The 11195-nt window shown below is 38.6% G+C and overlaps 1 protein-coding gene across 2 annotated transcripts; it reads left to right on the forward strand.

The window, feature by feature from the left end:
• The first annotated feature begins 1971 nt into the window (after positions 1–1971).
• On the forward strand, positions 1972–9566 carry psmc4 (proteasome 26S subunit, ATPase 4). 2 transcript variants are annotated; one of them, XM_042425083.1, is made up of 11 exons: positions 1972–2068; positions 2737–2835; positions 4596–4782; positions 6152–6298; positions 6632–6741; positions 6988–7081; positions 7259–7426; positions 7652–7728; positions 8444–8612; positions 8864–8919; positions 9094–9566. In XM_042425083.1, the coding sequence occupies exons 1-11, from the start codon at positions 2036–2038 to the stop codon at positions 9205–9207; spliced, it is 1254 nt and encodes a 417-aa protein (XP_042281017.1). In that variant the 5' UTR covers positions 1972–2035; the 3' UTR covers positions 9208–9566. The 2 variants fall into 2 exon arrangements, with proteins under 2 accessions (XP_042281017.1, XP_042281018.1); XM_042425084.1 differs by having other exon boundaries at positions 2040–2125.
• The last annotated feature ends 1629 nt before the right edge of the window (positions 9567–11195 follow it).

An 11195-nucleotide genomic window follows, 5' to 3' on the forward strand; every position in this document is an offset into this window, starting at 1 on the left:
ACACACTGTGGATTTTGGCCCCCATCACTTACATTGAAAGCGCATTTGAAGGGGATTTTTTAATAGTCATTATGAACAGGAGGAATGATTACAGCGAGGAAAACCTCTTTCCATGTTCATATGGATGCCTAACTGTTGTTTTAAGACAGACTTGAAAAATTGTGAACCTATCCTTAAACATCTTTAGGGTCATTGAGATCACATGTGGTTTGTTAGTCCTCTTGTCTATCGTGTGACAGTTGTGGGAGTCACATGAGTCCAGGTGTGAATGGATGTTAAACTGTCTGCAAGGCTAATGTGGTGTCATAGCCCACCTCCTCTGTTGAGTGATGTTTTTCCATCACTCAACTTGTTAACTGTTGTTTCCAAGGTCAAGAATGAACTGTCATGCTTAGGCCAACATGACAGAGAAGTCCTAAAAGTTTAAACTTATACAATTTATCAACAACTGAGCAAATTTTGAAAGCTCCAGAACAAGCAAATAAGTGGACCTTAAGTAAATATTGTTTTGTCTGCTGCTATTTCAAGGTCGATAATGAACTTTCAAGCTCAAGCAATTTACTTTTAATGTTGTCTAGCATGCAGTGCGTGGTTTTTCAACTGCCAACACGGGTGACTAATAGATGACTAGACCATGTACTGATGTATTGACACCCTATCCCACCAGATAAAGATGTATAGACTGATGCATTGCTGACAGACAGTGGTGGGAATTTTCCACGTGTCTTCCCACACAAGAGGAAAAACATAGTTGTAGTGCAGTCATCTTGGTAGTATGTATCTTTAAAATGTATTTATTTAATTTATCATGGGTTTTTTATTCAAAACGGAAAGGAAACCATTTTGGTGTGTGTAATGTGTTTTCTCACACACTGCAGAGGTGTGAAGACCACCCGCTCTGTAACAGGATATATAAACATGGCAACTTTCTGAACACCCACTTGCACACTGAGGGCAACCAGGGACTGTGTTTCATCTGTTTGTGGTAAAGTGGTGTAAAAACAACTGTCTATTTTCATTCAATCCATAAAAAACCTTATGCCATTTGCTCTAATGTTTATCATTTATTTTATTACATTTATGTTTTTTAAAATACAGGAAAATGTAGAAGTCACAAAAGAGAAACTGTCTTAGCTGGGCTTTGCCATACTCAACAATTCAGCCTACAACAACAGTCACATAAGCAGCTTCAGTGGTGGAGGAAGTACTCACTTCCTATGCTTAATTAAAAGTACTAATACAGCAATGTAAAAAAAAGTCCTACTTAAGTAAAAGTACATAAATATTAGCAGCAAAATGTAGTTAATGTATTTAAGTAAAAGTAGTGGTTTTGGTCCCTCTGATTTTTGGTAAAATATTGGATCATTTGAACATTTATTGAAATTAAACCATGTGAGAAGTTTACAGGGAAAAATCACTATTTGGTGGAGCTGTTAACAACTCATAGACATCTGAAATGTGACCCCGACTACACACTGCTTTTTGTAAGATGTCAAAAGCCAAAAGGTTGGAAACCACTGGTTTCATCTTTAACAAATGTGTTGTATTTTAAAATATAGTCACTAAATAAGAAAATAATAAGAAATATAACTTAAAAAAAAAAGAAAAGAAAAGTAACTAAAACTGTGAAATAAATGTAGTGGAGTAGAAAGTACAATATTTCCCTCTGAAATGTGGTGGATTGGAAGTATAAAGTAGCATCAAATGGAAATACTCAAGTAAAGTGCAAGTTCCTCAAAACTGTACTTAAGTACAGTACTTAAGTAAATTTCCACCACTGTACAACTTATGCTAATTTTGTCAGACAGTATGCGATTGATTGCTATCATGAAGCAATGTAAAGTATATATTTTGTTTTGTGACTTAGAAGTATTACTGATTTTCAAACCATAAATTATGCACAATAAATAATTAACCTGCCTTCATAATGAAGCCTATGACAATTGAAAACCTATTCCCAGCTATGAACTCCATTACCCATACACCCTTCTGCTGACGTATTACGCCAGAACGTCAATCGGTTGGCAAAATCAACATGGAGGACATCGTAGCTGTTGAAAAGAGTCCGGTATGAATTAGTGAGATTATTTCCTGTGTTGCTGTTAAAATTGACTGAGTTTCTGTGGTAGGCATTTATGAATACAAGGTTTTGAGCGTTGCTGTACACAGGTGTTTGATGTAGTCTTTTAGCATTTGTTAGCTCGTTAACACTGTCGAAATGTAAACCTGCCAATTCATTCTCTGCTCAGTGCAGTTGCTATGTCATGCAAGTTAGCTGCTAGCATTAGCACGATGTTGGCATAGCTCAAGAAGTGAGATTTGTTTTAAAGTAGATGAGGGATTTATGAAAATATATCCACCAAATATCGATCATTTGGGGGATGCGTTCGTTGCTTACATAAACGAAAACAGAAATTGAAGAGAGAATTATTGCATTTTCGAGCTGTCAAAGTTGGCTAACGTTAAGTTAGTTGTTAACGAGCTAAGGCTAGATTAGCTAACGTTAGTCGGCTCTTTTTGTGAGGTGACTGTAGCCGAGCTCACCGTTATTGTTTATCTGTGTGTTTCTGTAAAGGTAGATATTTGCCGTCCTCTGTGCCTGAGCTGAAAATAGCCTGCATCATATATATTTTCTGTTCATATAGGTGAAATGTTGGATACGCCTGTTGAGAAATTGCTTTACCCATTAGTTTGCTTGTAATAAAGGCCTTTTTCTTTTTTTCATGTTGTTCACAGGACGACATGCCGGCAATATTGAGCTCCAGACCTCAGACAGGTCTGTCCTTCCTGGCACCAGAACCAGAAGATCTGGAGGACCTTTACAGCAGATACAAGGTCAGAAACCTTCTCCCACATTAGTATTAATAGCAAATAATCTACCCAAACCCTATCTTCTAAGAATGACAAAGTCATCCATTGTAGGCTTCAAAAGCAACTTTATTTGCTTTTAGAGATTTACTGGTATACTGTTTTATGATATACTGCTGTGAAACATTCTGACAATATCAATATTGCCAATCATTTTCATTACCGTCATTATTGTTGTTTTCAGAGAACACCATGAACACAGAGCAGTTGTCCTGCCTTCATTACCCTTTTTATTTTGTTTAGCCACAAGGAAGGAGCTTTCTACTGGTCACACAGAGACCGGATAACCACAGCACAGAGAACTAGGCTCCTTTCTGTCAAGCTCTAGCTACTGTGATTGGGGCTTTCTATATTAATATTAGCTGTCAACCTTTCAGTGTTTAATTGCCACATTCATTGATAGAGAGAGCTGCATTTAACTTGACTGACAAACTTCCTATGTCAAAATCACACACATCATGTTCTTCCTGACTGGTTAGCTTTAGCTCTGCTGGTGTTTGTTAGTAGTGAGGTGGTGTGTAGTGTGGCAGTTAACACTAATGGTCAGTGCCAAAAAATTTCTCTGCCTTTTTAAAAAAATGAATTTAACTGTTAACACCCAGCAAATAACACTTACTACAAAGTTCTTCCACTGCAGAAATCAATCGATCAATTTCATTAAGAAGAAATCATGAATTTTTCAAAATCTGAATGGGTGCATATAAGAGACACAGATGTATGTAAAGTGATTTCCAGTCAACCTACTTTTGTTTACATTTTAAACTGTTATTGATTGATGGTTTTTCTTACGAGTCCAACAAAGCTGCAACATGCAGAGACCACTGTTTAGTGAATACAATCCAAGGCGATCATGGTGTAATTAAACTTTATGTTAACACTAATAGTAGGATTTCAGGAAACTTAAATGATTATCGTGATTGTACTGATTATTCTTATATTTTTGACTACGATAATTGTAGCATGAACGTTTTGTACTGGCACATCCCTGGTTGGTTTGTTGTTTGTTTCTTCACAAAAAATAGAGGCAGGGATTTCGCTTGAATTTATGATGGTTACAACGGCTTTCAAAATGGAATAAAATAGGACAGAAATTAAAATGACAGTAGCCTGGTATGAATAGCCTCTCATGTAGGATTATTTTCAGCAGATCAAATAGTATAATATAGTATTTTATATAACAGATGAAACAAAATGGGAATATGGTCTTTTATCAAGCTAAAGTGAAAGAAGAAAGACTGGTAAATTTTGACCAGATTGTATTTACAAGGTCCACTGACAAAGCTTTTCTTACACACCAACTTCTTGTCACATTGAAAATGATAAACATTTCTGAAATTAACCTTTTGATGTAACTGTTAGATAGACTAATATAAATTGCTTATGATGACTTATCTTTTAGCAAACATAACTGTATATTATACGTATAAATGGGTCTGGTGTAAATGTTATGTTTGGAAATATTACATTTTAGATCCTTTTCATTTCAGATACTGGAATCAATCAATGCCACTAGTATCTCTTTCTTGATTTCTTTCAAAACGGGTTTAAAAATGTTTGTTTATTAAATTTTTGTCCTGTCAGTAATTCTTCATCTCTCTACATTCACACACCACCCACCACAAGGGAAGTTGTTCGTATGACCTCCAGCAAGCATAGTTAACAGTGCTTTCATCTCTAGCAGCCTTTCATATTTCTCTCTTCCTCTCCTTTTTTTGGTGTGGTTGCAGAAGCTGCAGCAGGAGCTGGAGTTCCTGGAAGTGCAGGAGGAGTACATTAAAGATGAACAGAAGAATCTGAAGAAAGAGTTCCTTCATGCCCAGGAAGAGGTGAAGAGGATACAGAGTATCCCACTTGTCATTGGCCAGTTCCTAGAAGCTGTTGACCAGAACACGGCCATTGTTGGCTCTACCACAGGTACTGTTAAAAGAATAATGGGTATATAAAACACTGTTACAGACTGGAAAAGACTATGTAAAACGTCAATTTTTAAATAGTAAAAATATGGATCATAATCTTTTTTTGACCCTGCTCACAGTCCCACTGACTACCAACTGCATTTCACGTTTCTCCAACAGGAAAGGTGACAGGATATCTTAGAGTTGAAGGACTTTGAATTTTCACTAGAGGTCTCAGTCCAAAAATGTATGCCTGACCCAAAAAGGACCTGTGACTATTTTACAGAAGCTGAAGATGGACCCTATGTTTTAGAAAACACACAGACACAAGCCTGAACAGATTGAATTGAAGCTGAACCTCAAATGGGACCTGACTCTTGAGTCATCCCAGGCCCAAAAGGTATTAATGGTCAATTCATAGTTGCTGCATATGCGGACAGCTGCAGACATCCGGATGTGCACCGCTTCAATACATACTACAATTGGGCTCTGCATATGTAGACACATTTCACACATGCACACTAGAAAACAAGGTGGCAACTTCACGACAACAAGAGGAGAAGTTCTTTTGTTTGTTGTATCTGGAAGAACAACAAGAAAAAATCAGAAAAATACAATTGTGTGTGTGTGTGTGTGTGTGTGACAACTTAGTGAAAATAGGACCAAGGATGGGGATACAATACACTTAACAAGCATCCAGTTTGCTTTTCTAGAACATGCACAGTGATCGCCCTTGTAGTGCGTACATTCTTCACAGCAACTGTGCTCATAAATAGTGCGCAAATAGCCAACGTGTGAAAAGACCTTCACTGGGAAATTTCAGATAGAGAAAATCTCAACAGCAGGCATAGCTGCTTCATGACCAAAATGCACTGCTTTTAAAGTCATAGCAGTTAAAGACATGGTAGATTTGTAACTGGGTTGGACTGGTACTCAGAGTTTTGGGTGGATAGCAGGGGAGATGTTAATTCTGCCTGTAGAGTCTGTTGTTTCCTGTTGTTTATTTTCTCATTTTGTTGTGGGAGCCACAGCTTGATGTCATTAATTTACTGAACCATGTAGAAGTGGATGTCAAGTTAAATAATAAGGGGGTGTTTCCTGCACCCAAGAATAATTAAATGCTTGGAAAACACTATAGTAAGTATCAAAAACACAAAAATATTGACTGCAAATGAAGCTGAGAATTAAAAGTGAATGAAATGGCAGATGATGCATATAGTCTGTATATTGGAATGGTTTATCATGTTCAGGCTTTCAGTGTTGTTTGAGAGAACCTGGAAGAGATGTACTGTATGCCATCAAATGTAAATTATTCAGTGTGAAGTATGTGTAAATTTAAATGTGTAATGAGTTTGTTCTTCTTTTATTCACCATTGTTCCCCTTTCAGGATCCAACTACTATGTGCGCATCCTGAGCACCATCGACAGAGAGCTGCTGAAGCCCAACGCCTCAGTGGCCTTGCACAAGCACAGCAACGCCCTTGTAGATGTGCTCCCTCCTGAAGCTGACAGTAGCATCATGATGCTGACATCAGGTAAACACTCCACCACGCTCTCCCAGAGGATTTCAGGCCACACAGTTTGTAGACATGCTTAAGTGCTGATGACAAAGCTCCTTAACACCACAGACCCCCTGAGCGTGACCATGATCATGTATGGAGACTACTATTTTCCCATTAGTGTCACAGATTATTGTATTCATATTTTTAACCATCAAACAATCAAATCCAAACCCATATGCCATTAATTCTATCCATTAAAAATGCATAGATCCCATTATCTGAAACTGGTTGGCTTTGTATAAAGTTTGTTGTGTTTGAACAGCAGAGCTGGAATAACTTGCCTTTTTACCGTGTTTCTGCTCCCAGACCAAAAGCCTGATGTGATGTATGCTGACATTGGCGGTATGGACATCCAGAAGCAGGAAGTCAGAGAAGCAGTGGAGCTACCACTCACACACTTTGAGCTCTACAAACAGGTCAGATATTCTTATGCCTAGTCAGATATTCAACAGAAAAATGACGTTTCAGCATGGATTATTCATGGACTTTATACTCCTTGCGAGGGATTTGCTCAGTCAGAAAAGCAGGAACCCTTTGCTAGATGTTAAATAACTTTTATGACTTTTTATAGAAAACAACTCGCATAACCACATAAACTGGAGATGGAGACAGGACTAAGTTGTCAATCAGTCATATTCATTCTAGTCTATTTTCTATCTCAGATTGGCATTGACCCACCCAGAGGTGTTCTTATGTACGGACCTCCAGGTTGTGGCAAGACCATGTTGGCCAAGGCTGTGGCACACCACACTACAGGTAAGTCCACCATATCAGAGACACGTATGTGTTTGTCACTGCACAATAATTACATCCTCAGTATCTTCCTGTTTTATACCAAATTAGACTGAAGCACCAACAGCTACTAACTACATGTGATATCTATAGTAGATACTGTATTTTAGTTATGGGTTCTTGATCATTCTCCGTCTCCAGCGGCGTTCATCCGTGTGGTGGGCTCTGAGTTTGTTCAGAAGTACTTGGGTGAAGGCCCTCGTATGGTGCGTGACGTCTTCCGGCTGGCGAAGGAAAATGCCCCCGCCATCATCTTCATTGACGAGATTGATGCCATCGCTACTAAGCGTTTTGATGCACAGACCGGAGGTATGAACATATGTAGCTCACATGTAGAATTAGAGTATACAAATCCAACTCATAATTCTGTTTAGTGTCATATAAGATGACCAGTGGACTTCATTGGAGTTCAAGTTCTGAGAAAGTGTCAGGGATTTCTTTTTTTTTAAGATGTTTGTGTATTCATGTTTACATCCTTATAAATGCATTTACATCATAGTAAAAATTTGCCTCTGACCTTGTTTTCTTCTACAGCTGATAGGGAGGTGCAGAGAATCTTACTCGAGCTGCTTAATCAAATGGACGGCTTTGACCAGAACGTCAATGTCAAGGTGAGCCAAGTCCCCCCATCTGAGAAAGCTCTTAACTATTCCCTTGTGACTGCGCCATCTTTGGATGTGCTGACTTGTGGTGCCAGTGATGAAGCACCGTTTGAGTCAAACCAAACCTCCGCCTATCTCTATCATCCATTCATTCACCATGCCATGTGTCAATTCATTCAACTTAGAAAACACCCAAAAAGTTTATTTTCTGTCATTCTGCCCATAAGCTATTTACAGATACATTACTGCTCAAACAAAGAAAGTCTTCTGTATATAAAGAGGATGGTGGAATTTTGTATATTTTGTATATTTAAGTTGCAGTTCAATATCTGCAAATCTTTTCTCCTGTTGAGTCATGTTTCTAGACAGTTTCTACTTGTTAAATACCAATGAAAATGCGTAGTACAAGCAATTAAAAGGGCACTGATCTTTATTTTACCTTTTTCAGTTGATCAGCATTGTTGTGGGGGACCTAAAATGTTAGTTTTAAATGAAATAAACACCAATTGATCAACGTTTTCTCCTTCCATCTTTGAGGTTACCAGTTACAAAGGATTGGCAATCTCCTGTTGTAGATACCATCGACCCATTTGGTCTTAGTTCAGCTCATTTGTCTCATCTCAGTGACATTATATGTGGAACTGAATGCACCCTATATCATCTTGTATCTACAAATTATCATCATGCTCATGTATCCTCTATTGACATTTGAACCCCCCCTCAGGTGATAATGGCCACCAACAGAGCTGACACGTTGGACCCGGCCCTGCTACGTCCTGGTCGTCTGGACAGAAAGATTGAGTTCCCTCTGCCCGACCGCAGGCAGAAACGTCTCATTTTCTCCACCATCACCAGTAAAATGAACCTCTCTGAGGAGGTGGACCTGGAGGACTGTATCCTTTTAGTTCCATAACAGCATGTTTATGTGTGTAAAACAGGGTTTTTTTTAATTTTTAATGGGGATTTTTTGCCCCCTAAAGCATTTGTGACAAAATGAAAAACTAAAGGTTCAAGTCTGCTGCTCACTATATATGCCATTTACAATGCGTCATTCCTTTATGTCTAAACACAGTTTGGATACTTTGATGTTTTGCTTGTATTGTAGCATAACTGTGTTGTTCAGTTGTCCTTAACTGATGTACAGATGTGGCCAGACCAGACAAGATCTCTGGAGCTGATATCAACTCCATCTGCCAGGAGGTGAGCTGGAGCTTTACTTACTATTTACTATCTGTTTTTTTTTTTTCCTTAGAGCAGTGTTAAGTGAGAACTAATAGAAAAATAATCTTTTACTTTGTTCATAAGACATTTAAATATATACATATTAAAATGTGGCTTGTTTTGATATCTTCCTTCTGTTTATTTTTGTCTCAGGCCGGCATGTTGGCAGTGCGTGAGAACAGGTATATCGTCCTGGCTAAAGACTTTGAAAAAGCTTACAAGACCGTCATCAAAAAGGACGAGCAGGAGCATGAGTTCTACAAGTAGAGATAAAATAACCACCACAGAAAAAAAAGAGGTGTCCAGACACACAAGTTTGTTATTGATTTACGTCTGTGTGTCTGTATCTACAGTGTGTCTTTTGTGGATTTGCAGTCCCCGACTTGCATTGATTTTTGGACTAAATTTACTCACTGCAGCACAAGGCCTAATGTCAGATTAGCCCTGTCTCCAGCCTTGAGAAGACACACTACCATGTGATGGGTGTTTTTTATACAGGCACTCTACTGGTTCCTAAAAATATCTGTACCTCCACAGCTAGGGTTAAACATTTGTATCTATATGTACTCACTTGACACAACATTACTTAAAAAATCCATTAAAGATGTTTTCCATAAAAAAATAAATGATGGTCATTCTTTGTCTGCCTCGAAATATACAGCATGTCTTTTAATTGAAGATAGTTAACTTAATATAAAACTTGTATCATTGCGTTATATTTCTTGTCATCAGATGAATGTTGTAATTATAGCCACATTGATTAGTCGATTGATTTGTTGCTCTACAGAAAATTTATCGGCAGCTATTTAATAGATCTATTAGTGGTTTCAGTCTTTTTTTTTCTTTTTTTTTTTTTTAAACAAAACAGGCAACAATTTACAGGATCCAGCCTCTCAAATGTAAATATTGGCTGGTTGTTTTAGCCTATCAAACTTAATATCTTTGGGGTTTTGGACACATTGCTGTTTTTTTTGCTTTCTTTTTTTAATTATTTTCTGTTCATAGTTTTGCAATTTGTGGCCCAAACTATTAACTGGGGAACTGGTCAACTGATCTATAATGGCAATAATAATAATGATAATAATCGTTAGTAGCAGCCCTAGTTGTGATCATCGTTAGAAAGTCAGAGGTGTAGCAACCACCAGTGTTGCATTACTTGACCTTTATCCGCACTACTTTTGAGTTTCCTGCCAGCAAAATGTTCTTTTGAGTGATGTTTCTACAGCACCGACTCAGACTCTGTTGCCCAGAATTTCGAGGCAATGAAGGTGGGAAATGTTTCCCTGAAGATTGAATTGATTACTTGGACTAAAGCTTTGTGGATAAAATGGGTAGTAGCCTGATAAATAAACATAAGAAAATGCAAAAAGTAAGGAAATTTGTGTTTGGTAGATTATTTCTTTGTTGTAACAATGCTTCTTGGCAATAAATCTTATACCATTGGAAAGCCTGTTTATTTCCCTTTTAAATGGTGCCACGTTTGTAAGGAACATGCATTTGTGGGATGAGCAGCAGAGCTGAGTATGTGGCTTGCAGAGATGAAAAATTTGCCAAATTTTCTCTGCCAATGCCAAACAGCTTATTCTGGCATTGACATTGTTCGGTGCTTGGTGGATTGGATGATTGAAGTTTGAAGAAACAATACGTATTGGCAATTTAACAATTTATTCATTTAACAAACAGGAGCCTCCATAGCGTGTGGAAGAACCATACACAGCCACAACAGCCTGGCACCTCCTCCTCATGCTGGTCACCAGCCTGGTTACACACTGCTGTGGGATGGCATCCCATTCTTCAACCAGCATTTGTCGCAAGTCAGCCAACATGGTTGTGTTGGTCACTCTGGTACGAACAGCACGCCCAAGCTGATCCCACAAGTGCTCAATGGGGTTGAGGTCAGGACTGCTGGCAGGCCATTCCATCCTCTCCACTCCCAAATTCTGGAGGTAGTCTCTGATAAACCCAGCTCTGTGGGGGCGAGCTTTGTCATCTTGGAGGATAGAGTTCGGCCCCAGACTGTGGAGATATGGGATTGCCACCGGTTGCAGAATCTCATCTTGATATTTCTCTGCATTGAGATTGCCTCCAATGATGACAAGCCTCGTTTTTCCAGTGAGGGAGACGCCGCCCCACACCATCACGCTGCCTCCACCAAAAGATGTTACTCTATCGGTGCATCAATCAGCATAGTGTTCTCCATGTCTTCTCCACACTTTGAACCTCGATCCAGCTGCCAATCAGGCGCCTGATTGGAG

This window comes from Thunnus maccoyii, chromosome 10 (genome assembly GCF_910596095.1).
Source record: "Thunnus maccoyii chromosome 10, fThuMac1.1, whole genome shotgun sequence".
In the NCBI taxonomy this organism is placed as follows: domain Eukaryota; kingdom Metazoa; phylum Chordata; class Actinopteri; order Scombriformes; family Scombridae; genus Thunnus; species Thunnus maccoyii.

Excerpts from the sequence above, each read along its gene's own strand:
- psmc4 (XM_042425083.1), top strand. The coding sequence starts at position 2,036 with ATGGAGGACATCGTAGCTGTTGAAAAGAGTCCG. Across the intron at positions 7,082-7,258 it reads TGTGGCACACCACACTACAG|CGGCGTTCATCCGTGTGGTG; the intron begins GTAAGTCCACCA and ends CTCCGTCTCCAG. Across the intron at positions 7,427-7,651 it reads TTTTGATGCACAGACCGGAG|CTGATAGGGAGGTGCAGAGA; the intron begins GTATGAACATAT and ends TTTCTTCTACAG.